This window comes from Nicotiana tabacum, chromosome 3, assembly GCF_000715075.1.
Source record: "Nicotiana tabacum cultivar K326 chromosome 3, ASM71507v2, whole genome shotgun sequence".
Lineage (NCBI taxonomy): Eukaryota > Viridiplantae > Streptophyta > Magnoliopsida > Solanales > Solanaceae > Nicotiana > Nicotiana tabacum.
The window spans coordinates 47800852-47815312 of record NC_134082.1 but is presented as its reverse complement, the minus strand read 5'-3'; the positions used below and the strand labels follow the sequence as shown (position 1 = coordinate 47815312).

Below are 14461 nucleotides of genomic sequence, written 5' to 3'. Positions count from 1 at the left end.
AAATTCTTAAAAATTATTTTTGGTATATTTTAGGAGTTATTTTTATATGGGAAAAAAATTAGGTGCTCACACAAGTAACTTACCTCAATGTAAACCCCCTTGATTCCCTCTTCAAAACTCTTCATAAAAGCTCCAAGTTCGAATAAAAATGGTGGAAATAACTCAAATTTCGCGAAGGGTCCAATTTATACTTTCTGCCCAAGCATTCCCGCACCTAAAGCCCTTTTCTCGCACCTGCACAACCGCTTTCGCGATCAAAACAACCGCACCTGCAATTTTCACTTAATCGCCCAAGACCGCTTCTGCGATCCATTCCCCGCACATGCGGTCTCGCAGGTGCGCTCCACCTTCTGCACATGCGGTCCAGCTTCAGATTCCAAGTCCCACATCTGTGGTCCCCTTTGACTTCTGTGGACCTCGCACCTGCGGTCCCCATTCCGCAGGTGCGATTATGACAACTGAGAACAAATCTTCAGCATTCCTCCAAATTCCATCCTTGATCCGTCAACCACCCGAAATCAACCCGAGGCCCTCGGGACCTCTACCAAATATACCAACAAGTCACATATCAACATTCAAACTTAGTCGAACCTTCGGAACACTCAAAACAACATCAAAACACCAAATCAACCTCGGTTCAAGCCTAAGAACTTCTAAACTTCCGAATTCCGCAACCGATACCGAAACCCACCAATTCACCTCCGAATGACCTGAAATTTTGCACACACGTCACAAATAAAACTACGGACCTATTCCAACTTCCGGAATTCCAGTTCGACCCTGATATCAAAATTTCCATTGTCGACCGAGAATCGCCAAATTTCTAATTTCGTCAATTCAAGTCTTATTCTACCACGAACCTCCAAATCACATTCCGGACGCGCTCCCAAGTCCAAAATTACCTAATGGAGCTAACCGAAGCATCAGAATTCACATCCAAGATTGTTCACACATAAGTCAACAACCGGTTGACTTTTTCCGACTTAAGCCTTATCAAAGAAACTAAGTGTCTCATTCCACACCGAAACTACTCCAGACCCGAACCAACCAATACGATACGATGAAATACAGCTGAGGAACACATAAGGAAGCAGAAATGGGGAAAACTGGGCTATAACTCATGAAACGACCGGCCGGGTCATTACATATATACATTATATATAGAGAGAGAGAGAGAGAGGGAGAGAGAGAGAGAAAGAGAGAGAAAGAAAGAGGGAATTTTACGTAGGTGGCTTGTCATAGCCTTGTCACTACCTCGTCGAGGTTAGGCTCTACACTTACGGAGTACATTGGGTCTGTTGTACTCATGCTATACTTCTGAACTTTTGCAAATACTAGTGTGGATCCCAGCGGCGTCTAATGGTATTTTGCTCGGATTCAACTATATTCGTAGACTTAGGATATAGCTCACATCGTCCGCAACCCCGGAGTCCCCCTCTTTATTATTATACTGTTTATCTAGTCTCAAACAATTGTATTTGCTTTAGACCTATATGTACTACTCTAGTTGCTCGTGTATTCATGACTCTGGATTCTGGGAGATGTTTGGATATTGTCATATGTATTATTATTCCATTTCAGACTATTTCAGTTTATTTTCATTAATGTTTTGTTTTGAATTATTAAAATTGGTTAAATAATCTAGCTAACGTTGTCTTGCCTAGCAAATAAAATGTTAGACGCCATCACGATCCCGAAGGTGAGATTCCGAGTCGTGACAATTACACTATATGATTACAAACTAATATAACTTTTTTAATTCTCTTTTTCCCCCAAATATATTAGTACGACTTCTTTTACGCCGTTTTTCGTATTCTCAATTTTCAACCTTCCAACATGTTGCTTATAGTGTGCTTTCATATAATTTTATAATTTTTATATTTTGTAACAAAATATAAACTTCATATTATATTCATATGAGTTGACAAAAAATTAAATATATATTTTTTAATTACTATAAATTAAATATGAGTTATTTTAAAGATTGCTGAATATGGTTATTCTTTACGATATCAGTTACCACACTATAATTATTTAATACTCTTATTTTAAAAAATATAGTTTAAATACCTTGTTTTAAGTAATATCTAATATATTTTTACATACATGTATTTATCATACATTAAAAATTTCTTACTTTGTATTTTACTAGTTCTGTTTTCTAATCATTAGTATATATATTTACTTTTAAATACTTTTAAGCTCATATCTAACTACTTTCTTATATTCACATGAGTAGAATGTTATCAACTTTTTATAATATTATTTATTAATATATATATTTTTACGGAAATATATTTATTTTATTACCTCATTAATTAAAATTTGATATTTATTTTTACATATATGTTTATCGCACATTAAAACTTATCTAAAATGTTAAATTGAAAAAGTTTATTTAACTATGTAATTATACTTGTCCAATCAATTATGAAAATGGTAATTTTAATGGAGAATTATACATAAGTACAACTCATTCACACACATCGCAACTAAATAGCTCAGTTATAACTTTGCAAATCTATAGCCGAAAAATAATAGGCCAAAATCCAAAAAAGCTTAACATTTTTTCACACAATCAGCATTTCTTACTGTCAATGGTATTCGACATTTCTATTGTTGAGGAGAGATTATGTACTTATCTCCTACCAAAACCAATATTTTACTATTAACTTTATGAGACAATTAATAAAATATATTTATATACAAAAAGAGAAAGAAAAAAGAAGAAGAACTGGTAGCGGTTTTCCCCCTTTGTCAGTTGCAGAGAATTTGTCGGTTTCTAAATAGTTACTAAACATATAGTATATGAATATAAAAGTAGAAGAACTCGATTAAACAATTAGTAAAGTAGATATTCATTTATAAACAAACAAATAAAATAAATTTCGCAGCTTTTTTGCTTTGTCAATGGTAGAACAGATGGTAAATCCTTCTCATACACACATCATTACTAGATTTTAGTTCTTTATTTTTTTCTTCAATGATGCCATTAATGGAGTTTAACCCAAAACATTAATGGAGTTTAACCCAAAACAAAGAATAAGTTAAAATTAAGTAAAGGAGGTTGTCCAACTTGAGAAAAGGTAAGAAAACACACAAAAATTAATTTCGCCGTTGTGCATTCTTATACAGTGGTATATAAAAACGTTATATACACTTATATATATATATATATATATATATATTGTATTTATAATATCTAAATAATGTACTTACATTGTATAATTGTGTATAAACAATAATTATATACGTTTACAGAGAAAATACCTTTTATCCACCATTATACCTTAATTTTAACACTAAATTCATTGAAGAAGAAAGAAGAAGAAGAAGTTAGTAATCTACCAAATACTTGGTATAATAGTGTATAAGAGATGTTTATATACTCATATACACTATTATACATTACTATACAAATGAATTCTATCAATGAAGCTTCAGAGATTCTTCTTTCTTGAGCCTCTTTTGAAATTTGACTTAAATGTAGCTCAAATCTGCTCCAAATCACTTCAAATTTAAGTTTTAAACTCCTCTTGATATTTTCAACCAATTGGAACAATACCCAATGATATTTTCAAGCAAACCCAATAACGCCCACTTCAAAATTAATCTCAAATCTTAGATCTGAATTTGCTTTCAAACTTAAAATTTCAGATATGGTTCAAACTTAAAGCTTCAACCTTCAATGGAGTTTTTTTAGTCAATCAAATTTTAGATTTGAGAAACTTGAGCTCCAATAATAGAGGTTTTATGATTATATACACGGAAAGGAAGAGAATACTAAACCTAGTAGCAAGGATGAGGCAAATTCGTCACTGAACAACTTCAAAAATCTTGTTCAAATATCCAGGTTCTTATATGGAGTTGAAGTGTGCTTATATGATAAGGCAGAATACGCATAAAAGAGAGCTATCAAGAAGCTTATGTAGGCTATGAACTATGGAGGAACTGCGTCTTTAGTTTTGGGCTAAATGATAAAAAGATTCTTTTAGATTATGTACAACCTGGACCAAATAGGGTAAGAGCTTTAAACTTGGGCCATTTTCAGTTAGGTTGGCGGGTCAAGGGACAACAGACATAATTTGAATGTAATTACGTTGTTACAAACAAATATTTCATTATAATTGCTATACTGTATAATTATCAGGATGTAAATTACTAGCCTAATAATTACACAATCAACTACTTATACATGACTTTCCAAACTGATCCTAGGTGATTTCTTTTTATCTGTTTAAGTATTGGTGGATATAGTTTCCCATACTTATGCGGGTAGGAGGTAGTATATTTTTTCGTAAAATTAGCCGAGGTACACACAAACTAACTCGAATACTTCGGCTATAAAAAATAAAAATGTAAATAAAATCTATGAGTTTGGTTCAAAAGTGTTCTTGAAAATGGGGGAAAAAGAGGCTCTTTTGGAGGGCCGAATCGGGTGATATTGGCCCAAATAGTAAATTGGAGTTTCCAAAACACAGAAACCCATAGGGCAGAGGGAAAGTCCTAAAGTTCAGCATAGAGGAGCAAAGTTCAGTCTTCAGTGAGGACTTGGCCAAGTAAGTTTGCAATTTGATCTTCATAACACTATTTCTAAAATTCTAATATGCCCGTTAGGATTTTGGGTGTCTCTAAATTGTCTTGTGTATTAACTTCTGATGTTAATTAGAATGAAAACATGTTAATTATTCCCTCATGTAATCCCAAATATTAATTATAGTGGAAGAGACATTGTGTGAAGTCCTTGAAAAAAAAGTTCAATTTTTATCTTTCCATCTCTGCTGGAAGAGGTATTGAACTCGTAAAAAATTGTTTTGCTCGTTAGCGAACAATAAAAGAAATTGATTTTGCCATTTTTTTGGTAATTACTTAGATGTTAGCTTTTCTTTTTATTACTGAGAATCTGTCTGGAATCAACCCTTAGGAGTTAGAACCATGTCTGGAACCGCAGCCTTCAGAATTCGGGGATAATGGCCTGCTCCTCTATCCTTCTACATTTAGATAGGAGACTTAGTTCCCTTGGCAAAGAGCTGAACTTGTGACCTAAGCCACAAGTCCCTCAACCTCTGCCGATTGAGCTAAGCCCTATGGGTTTAGATGTGAGCTCAGTGTATAATTGACGTTTGACAAGGTTTCAGTTAAGTACTGTTCATGGCTGAGAGGTTGGCCGCAATATGCCTATATTGAGTGGGAACACATGTTCAAAGTGATGAGGGTCGAAAATAGTGGTTTCGCTTCTGGAATTAATAGCAATCATTTATGCTGTTATTATTTCTATGCTTTCTGTTAACGACACTGATATATTGTCTCTACTCGTCTTTTCCGTCTTCTTGAGCCGAGGGCCTATTGGAAACAGCCTCTTTACCCCATCGGGGTCGGGGTTAGGTCTTGCGTACACACTACCCTCCCCATACTCCACTTGTGGGATTTTACTGGGTCGTTGTTGTTGTTGTTGTAGTATTGCTACTACTGCTAGTCAACCCGTTTCTTGAAGAAGATGTCAATTACTTCTTCAGGCTTTCATGAAATGCGATACTGTTCCTGTTAATTGACTCCTAATCTTTTCCAGTAGTGGTGTATAATAAATAAGCTACTCAGTCGTAGAACTTCCTAATACTATGAAATACTTGTAAGAATTAATCATATAGATAAATAATCAATTTTGAAATATATGGACCACATTTTGTTAAACCTTGGGGAGAATCCTGCGTTCTCCCAGTCTGAGTACATGTTTACTGATATTGGTGATAATGAACCAAAGTTCCTTATGAGTTTACACCAAGCAATGTAATGTAAGACTCATGACAGTTCTGCCCACTATGAGTTGGTACTCCTTCCATTTTTACCTCATAACCTTGAGAAAATCAATTCTCTAACTTTCATAGCTTCCGGCAACATCACGCTTTGAATGTTGATGCTTATGGATTTTACTTTATGCATCCCTGCAGATTCTAAAAATATGAATAAATATTATACAGACATGTTTTTTTTTTTTTTTTTTTGATAAGTTAATGTATTTCATAGAAGGCATCAAGAAGATGCAAATTCAGAAATTACAGAGCAAAGGAATAGAGAAAAAAGAAGAAGACAATGTTAGATCTATTACAAAAGGCCTAATCTAAAGTTAAGGAGCTAACAAAGTCCAAAAAAGATTCAGGGGAATTGACAGGGGAGAGATTACTCCAGCTACAAAGACTTGTTAAACATCTAGCCTTAAGAACGTAATTTGGAGTAGTAATGCCTTCAAAGCATCTAGAGTTTCTTTCTGTCCAGACACACCAGAAAATGCAAGCAGGGATCATCTTCCAAACTTTCCTGATGGATTTCCCAACTTTCCATGAGCTCCAGCTAACCATGGCATCTTTAACACTCTCAGGCATAACCCATTTAAGACCAAAAGCTGAGATGAACATGTTCCATACATCTGCAACAGCTGTACAGTGTAAAAAAAAATGTCTATTGGTCTCTAAGGCATGTTGACACATGTAGCATCTGTTGACTATGGGGATGCTTCTTCTGCTAAGATTGTCTTGAGTGAGTGATGCTTCATAGAGGGCTATCCAACTAAAGCAAATCACCTTTGGAGGTAGCTTAGTTTTCCAAATTAATTTCCATGGCCAATCGATTAACAATTCATTTTGAGTACATTGCATGTAGTAGCCTGCCTTCACAGAGTACTTGCCATTGGCTTTATTCCCCCAGATGAGTCTGTCCGATGCCTGATCATTAATTAAGACTGTCCCTAGTCTTTCCAGTAGGTTGAGAAGATCTTGCAGCTCCCAATCTTGTATGTTCCTCCTGAACAAAGGATTCCAGGAATAATCAGCTCTGTTTTGTGAAATGGTTGACTGTTTACTTGTGGATATTGAATAGAGGTTCGGAAAATCAGCTTGCAATGTTGAGTACCCCAGCCATTTATCTTCCCAGAACCTTATTTTTGCTCCATTGCCTACCGTAAACTTGCATTGGTGATAAAACTCCTCCCCTAGCTTGCTGATATACTTCCAAGGTCCTACTCCATATGGTGATCTAGCAACCTTGGTACTCCAGTGATTTTTATTGCCATGTTTTGCAGTTACCACCTCCTTCCAAAGGGCGTGATCCTCTTGTGAGTATCTCCACAGCCATTTCATAAGCATGCTCTTATTATGGACCATGAGATCTCTAATTCCCAGGCCACCTTGTGACTTTGGTAGTGTTACTTTTTTCCAATTAACCAAGTGGAATTTATGAGTTTTGCTGCCTCCTTCCCAAAGAAAATTCCTCCTGTATTTGTCTATCTGCTTCAGCACCTTTCCGGGGATGGGAAATAAAGACATAAGGTGGGTGGGAAGGCTATCCAATACACTGTTGATGAGTGTGAGTCTCCGTCCCATAGAAAGGTATTGCATTTGCCAGTTAGCTAGTCTTCTTTTAATTTTTTCAGTGACTCCACTCCATATATCATATGAGTTGAACTTTGCTCCTAGCGGAAGCCCCAGATACGTAGTTGGTAGTGTGCCAGTACTACAGCAAAGAATGTCAGCCAGGCCCTCCAGATTAAAAACATCATTGACAGGATAAATGACACTCTTCATCATATTAATGTGCAAACCTGAAAGAGCTTCAAAAATAAGCAAGGTCAGATTTAAATGCAGCACTTGAGATTCTTCAGCCCCACAAAAAATTAGGGTGTCATCTGCGTATAGCAGATGTGAGACAGTCACTCTATTCCCAGACCTGCTACCAACTTCAAAGCCTTTGAACCATTGTAAATTCTTGGCTTTATTTAGCATGTTACTGAGACCTTCCATGGCAATGATGAAGAGAAAAGGTGATAGAGGATCCCCTTGCCTAAGACCCTTTTGAGGAGAGAAGAAGCCGGCTGGGCTTGAATTAACCAAGACGGAGTACTTCACGGTGGTAGTGCAGAACTTAATCCATTTAATCCATTTGTTTCCAAAACCCATTTTCCTCAGCATCCAAAACCCATTATACAGACATGTATTTTCATATTTGTAAAGGATATGCCCGAACAATCAACGTAAAAGGAAAAAAGGAACACACTACGCAATCACCCCCCCCCCTCCCTTTTTTTCGGTTAAATTTTTTTAATCCATGTTGTTACTTAAGATAGTTATCCAGCTTAGGTGTGTTTTATTAATAAGTTCATTGCTGTCACTTAGCTATATTTTGTTTAATTGTGAGAAATATAAATATCCACGTGAAGTAGATTTGTTAGATCCTTTACCTCCTTCCCTAGCTTCCTATTTGAAAATATTTGATGGAAAGTTTTACGTTACTTCTGCCACAGGAAAGTATAAACCGGTAAAACAGGAAAGAGATGAGTGCTTACAACGCTTTTAAAGCTTGTGTTCCAGTAGCTTGGAGCCCTAATCTATACATAACCCTTGTAAGGGGTATTCCCGGCACTAGAAGGCTCCATAGACGTACCTTAGAGGCACTGCGTCTTCGCAAATGTAACAGGACTGTAATGCGGTGGAACACCCCTACTGTTAGGGGAATGCTTCAGCAGGTTTTAAAATTGGCTTGCTATTAATATGAATTAGTTGAATGAGTGCTCTTCTCTCGTTTTCATATGAAGTACTAGTAATTATTCATTTTACATTTCTCATACTGATCTTAGGTGAAAAGGTTGGTTGTCATTGAGACAGAAGAGATGTACAAGGCACGCAAGGAAAATGTAGCTAATCACAATGCTCTTCGGCCTCCTGTGGTTGTAAACCATCATCCAGTCCCTGCAGCCGATTCCCTTCAGTAATGTTGTTGAAATTGTGTGCTTGTCTCTTCTTTGATTTATTCCTGCTAATGGAATCATGCGCTAGTGCAGCTAAATACGATTTGGGGGCATTTGAAAGTTATTAGAAATGTAGTAGGACTTTTGCTTAAGCATTTCTTGTTAAATTTGCCCCCTATGGGGGTTGTCATTTAGTAGCTTGTGCAGGCACTTGAATGATTTGAGTTATTTCTATAGCTTGTGAAGGTACCTGAGTGACAGTTATGGAGGCAAATGCTTGGAAAATAGAAATTAACGACCGAGTGCTTTTTGGTGTAGTCCAGGCAGTTGGTTAGGTAGTTTAGTTGTGTCAACAACAATGCTCAAGGAAAGATGGTGTGGTCCCCATGTAATAAATGACTGATTATGATCCAATGCGTAGGTATTTTCCCCTTTTTCAGTTTCTATGTAGTTGTGATAATTTATTATGGACCTTTTCATTAGAATTCAAATATTCCTGCCAGAATCTCTCCCTTTATTATTCCAAAGTGGGTATTCTTGCAAAAATCTCAGTGGTTACGTAATCTGATGTTACTTAATTGATTCTCTTCATCTAAAGCAAATATGATAAAAAGGAGGAATCTGTGGAGGGGTTCTCGTCCGATTAGCTAGTTCTGAGGCAATAGTTTACCAAGGTGAAGATTAGTAGCTGGTCCGAGAGGACTACAGCAACACTAGAAGTGGCACCTTGATGTAGTAGAAGTTTTTAATTCGAGCTTATTATTTCCAACTGCAATGTGAATACTTCTAGTTGCTTCAAAGGGGCTACTGCAATTGACATGCGGCTGATGCTCTAAGAGCCTGAGAGCGTTGTGTAGAGCGTATCAACCACCATTGACTACATTTCTCTGATGAACTGTGATAAGCTCTGTGAGTTCACCTGCGAAACAATGATCACAAATGGTCCTTCTGAAGAGAAAAACAATGATCAGAAATGGCATCCTAGGACATATCTATTCTCATTCCATTGGGTATTGCAGATATCGACCTGAGTGAACTGAGAAAGGTGTACAGTTAAAGTCTTGTCCTGCTTCATCTATGTAGAAATCCTTGGTCTGGAGAAAAGCAGTTCTGTAAAGAAACATGAGGCTCCATTTAGTTGTAGACCTGTTTTTCTTAAGTTTATTAGTTTCAGCATATTCTTTTACGAGGATAAGAGAACTAACTTTTTGTATGCATTTATCCCTATGCATTCTGTACTTCTCACCAACTCCATTGAGCTATCGATGGAATTTGAAGTCATAGGTCTGTTACTTTATTTTTTAGTAATCATATCATATAGCTTATTTCTTTACAAGCTCTGAATCACACACAGAACATACATCATATGGAGTGATGAAATAATCATGGGAAAACTGACAAAAAAGGAGTAGAACCTTTTCTTTTATGTCCTAACACAACTAGTGACAAACTGAAATCTTATCTTCCTGAGGGACGAAAGAGCATTTTCCATGTTAACTCTTGCATCAGGTGACACTAAAGTGCAACTCAAAGCTAATTCCATAATAGACAACAAACATTGAATCTTGGCTTCAATATGTCCTTCCTCTGGCCTCAACAAATTGGCATCCACAACTTGACCAACTCCACTAGGAAAAGAGTCATTAATCCAACATCTTAGGCTCAAATCTCCAGTAAACATATCATCACTTGGCCTCATCCTAATAAATGTTTCCATCATCATGATGCCGAAACTATAGACATCACAATTTTTGGATACTATTCCATCCTGTCCATACTCTGCAATCAAGGGGGAAATTTTGTTAGTTCATGAGCTAAAGTACTCCTTATTACCATGGAATATAATTTTGAAATGGAAAATCTACAGCATACCAAGTTTGAAAGGTTCTATTACCTGGAGCAATGTATCCAATGGTTGCTATAGTCCTTGTTTGGACGAAAGTCTCCCCTGCACCTAGCAACTTTGCTATGCCAAAATCACTCACATGACCAATCATTTCTTGATCTAGCAAGACATTGCTTGGCTTCAGATCACAATGCACCACAGGTGTTGGATACCCATTGTGGAGATAATCTAATGCCGATGCCACATCTATCATAATATCCACCCTCTGCAACATGTCTAAGAACAAGTTATGAGAGTATAGCCACTTATCAAGTGTTCCATTGGGCATGTACTCCAATACTAAGGCTTTGAAGTCTGGGTTGGAACAACTAGTGATCACTCTTGTGAGATTTCTATGGCGAAGGTTGCGTAGTATCTCACATTCTGTGTCAAAGCTCTTAAATGCTCCCTCCAAATGCACATTGAATACCTTTGCTGCCAAAAGAGTCCCATCCTTAAGTATCCCTTTGTAAACCATGCTGAAACTCCCTTTACCAAGCAAATTGCTCTCACTGAATCCTCCAGTTGCTTGTTGAAGTTCATGATATGATATTCTGTCATGTCCTTTCACAAAAGACTCATCTGTTTGACCTGAATTCTTCTTTTTCTTTTGCCATCTTAACAGCATATATCCAAGGACAAATACTAGAAACATTGATCCAATCCCTAATAGAATAAATAGTCCTATAAGCATTCTCTTTCTCCTTGATTTCTTGGTGGATTTGATGAGGCATGGTGACACATTAAAGCGAGAAGCACCACAGAGTGCATCATTGGACATGAAAGATTGACCGGTGAAATTTGCAAAAGGACCGCCAGTGGGAATTTCTCCCTTTAACTTGTTAAAAGAGAAGTTGAAGTAGTTAAGGTGTGAGAGTGCTTCAAGTGACTTTGGAATTTCACTAGTAAGATTGTTGTAAGAAAAATCCAAGAATTCCAAGCCTACCATTTTACCAAATGAACTTGGAATAGGCCCTTCTAATTTATTATGTGCCATTGAGAGACTAATCAACTTTTCAAGACCCCCTATAGTACTAGGAATATTACCAGAAAGATCATTTTTTGACAGATCAATTAGTGTCACAACTTTTAGATTACCAATCTCAGGAGGTATACGCCCGCTTAATAGATTTGATGATGCACTCAGTTCTAAGAGATCTTGAAGACTCCACAGGCTTTCAGGTAAGGTGGAATTCAATCTGTTGAAACCTAAATGCAGATATCTTAAAGTCGACACTTTTCCTAAACAAGCTGGAACTGAACCAGAAATTTGATTAGAAGTCAAGTCTAAAGCTCCAAGATTCTGTAATCTGCAGATATCATCAGGTATTGTTCCTCTTAGACTGTTATTTTCTAAGTAAAATTCTTGAAGATTTTGCATTGTTCTCAACTTCTCAGGAATGGAACCAATGAGGTTATTATGAGACAGAGCTAGCACACGTAAGCCGCTTAGATTTCCAACTTCTTCTGGGATGGTGCCCTTCAGTTTGCTTCTACGTGCAATAATTATCCGAAGAGAATCGGAAAAATTTCCAATAGAAGCTGGAAGAAAACCATTCAAAGGATTCTCTTCAATGACCACTTCTCTTAAATATCTACAATTAGTCAGGGATGTAAGGAAGCTTAACTCAGAAGAAGATGGCTCATTAATGAAGTTGTTACCACCCAAGTATAGGCCTTCAAGAAACTCTAAGGTACCAAATGAATCAGGAATTGGACCTGTACATTTGTTGTTTGCTAGGTCTATAATAATTAGCCTTGAAGCATTTGAGATTGTAGGAGCAAGTCTTCCGCTGAGATCATTCGATCCAAGGTAAACTTCTTCAAGATTTAGTGTTCTAAGGCCTAAATCTGAAGGTAAACTACCTGATATCTGATTTCCATATATGGTAAGTATCTTCAATGCTGAAATGTTGAAAATATTTGCAGGAATAGAACCACTTAAGTTGTTAGCTTTTAACCCAAGCATTTGAAGGTTTTGTAGATTACCTATCTCAACTGGTATTTCTCCTGGCAATTAGAGTAAAATGCATAAAGATTAGCTCAAACTGACATTGCTTAGCTATTCAGAAATCTTAAAATAAAAAAAACAAAAGCTGAAAGATAATTCATACCTTCTAAAAGGTTTTCTCCAAGATGCAACACTGTGAGCATAGTTAAGTTCCCAAGTTCTCTAGGTATAGTTCCAGTGAACTGATTGCCAGACAATGTCAAATTTTTAAGCTTTGAGCATTTCTCTAAATTTGGTGGGATTAGGCCATCTAGGATGTTGCTTGAGAGAAAGAGCACTTCAAGATTTGGGAGATTGTTACAAATATCTACAGGAAGTTTACCAGTAAGACGATTGCGAATTAAGGCGAGTTGTCTCAGGGAAGTCATGTTGAAGATTGATGGTGGTATAAAGCCAGTAAGCCGGTTACCTGTCGGAGACATAATTAAACTTTTAGATGAGGCGATCACACACTTCAACATGGCCAATCAAAAAGATCAACTAGGTCTGCATGTTGAATATATAATCAGGGGCGGAGCCAGCCCTTCAGTTATGGTTTGGCCGAACCCAGTAGCTTTGGTCCAAACCTTATATTTGTCTTAAGAAATTAATTGAAAAAGAACAAATTATTAATTTAGAACCTGGTAACTTAAAAGAACTAGAATCCTGAGCCCATAAGTTTCAAATTCTGACTCTGCCTCTGTATATAATGAAGTAAATGAAAATATGCATGCACTCTCTAACAGTTTAAGCTTTTAGATGAGATGATAATATACTTAAACATTACCTTGTAGGTCTAACATTGTCAAGTAACGAAGGTCGCCAATTTCAGGAGGGATCTTTCCTTGAAGAGAATTCCTCTGCACTCTTAACTGTTGAAGATTTGTTAGATTGGAAAAGGAAGATGGGATTTCCCCTGAAAATTTGTTGCTCGAAAGGTAGAGGAATCGAAGGTTAGGTAACAAACTTAAGACTGATGGAATAGGGCCACTAAAATTATTTTCTGTAACATCAATAAGTTTCAACCTTAGCAAAAGAGACAACTCTTGTGGCAGATCGCCACGAAAACTGTTGTTACTGATGTCAAGGGAAACAAGAAATGAGAGATTTCCGAGGTGTGGAGGAATGGTACCGCGAAGTTGCATGCTAGAAATGTCTAAAGCAGTGACTCTATGGTGACGCGAGCTGCAAGTAATGCCAATCCAGCTGCAAACTGGGGAGGAGACAGACCAGTTGCTTTGTAACAAGTTATTAGGATCAGAAGAAGAAATGTGAGATTTGAAGGCAAGAAGAGCAGCTTCATCATTAGGATTAATAGCCAAAGAAGCAGTAAAGAGATGAAGCAACACAAACATAAGAATGCTGTTGGTTTTTTCCATAATTGGTTGACTGATAAAGTTGTCTTTTCAATGAACCAAACAAGAGTAGTAGCTGAGAGCAATGCAACAGTTTCTTTAATATCCTTTTTTTGTATTAGTTAGTAAGAGTCTTACATTCCCTCCCTTCCTCAAACCCAACACACGCCAGCTTCACTTACTCGGTTTCGTATTTGCCGTTTGTTTTGAATATATACTGCCTAATTAAATTATATGGAGAAAATAGAAACGTTACACAATGAGATTTCATCTTATTTTTTGTTTTAGTTTTTGCATGTGAAAGCTAGCTTCCTGGTTCGTTCCAAGTTCAAACTCTTTCTGGTTTATATATATATCATGGCAGAGCCTTTTGCTGGTCTTCTTTCAAAAGTTGTGCTACTTGTTACTTGTACATTTTTATGATTTTATTATTAAAATAGTCAACCTTTGGGGGAAAAGAAAAATATTTGTGTCCACATTAAAACGTTGTTATC

General features: G+C 36.6%; 2 protein-coding genes across 2 annotated transcripts; one reads left to right on the top strand and one right to left on the bottom strand.

Moving 5' to 3' along the window:
• The first annotated feature begins 4392 nt into the window (after positions 1–4392).
• On the top strand, positions 4393–9217 carry LOC107822410 (uncharacterized). The gene is made up of 3 exons (XM_016648948.2): positions 4393–4559; positions 8294–8515; positions 8627–9217. The coding sequence occupies exons 2-3, from the start codon at positions 8324–8326 to the stop codon at positions 8759–8761; spliced, it is 327 nt and encodes a 108-aa protein (XP_016504434.1). The 5' UTR covers positions 4393–4559; positions 8294–8323; the 3' UTR covers positions 8762–9217.
• Positions 9218–9354: 137 nt separating this feature from the next.
• Positions 9355–14081, bottom strand: LOC107822409 (uncharacterized). Its single transcript, XM_016648947.2, has 4 exons — positions 13400–14081; positions 12737–13042; positions 10632–12632; positions 9355–10516 (listed from the first exon to the last, which is right to left on the bottom strand). Exons 1-4 carry the CDS (start codon positions 13989–13991, stop codon positions 10161–10163), a joined length of 3255 nt encoding a protein of 1084 aa, XP_016504433.1. The 5' UTR covers positions 13992–14081; the 3' UTR covers positions 9355–10160.
• Positions 14082–14461: the final 380 nt, after the last annotated feature.

Bases quoted from the DNA above. Each gene is read 5' to 3' on its own strand.
- LOC107822410 (XM_016648948.2), top strand. From the start codon at position 8,324: ATGAGTGCTTACAACGCTTTTAAAGCTTGTGTTCCAGTAGCTTGGAGC. The intron at 8,516-8,626 runs GTTTTAAAATTG...TACTGATCTTAG, and splicing joins TTAGGGGAATGCTTCAGCAG to GTGAAAAGGTTGGTTGTCAT.
- LOC107822409 (XM_016648947.2), bottom strand. From the start codon at position 13,991: ATGGAAAAAACCAACAGCATTCTTATGTTTGTGTTGCTTCATCTCTTT. The intron at 12,633-12,736 runs GTATGAATTATC...TCTAATTGCCAG, and splicing joins TGGAGAAAACCTTTTAGAAG to GAGAAATACCAGTTGAGATA. The intron at 10,517-10,631 runs GTAATAGAACCT...CCTTGATTGCAG, and splicing joins CATTGGATACATTGCTCCAG to AGTATGGACAGGATGGAATA.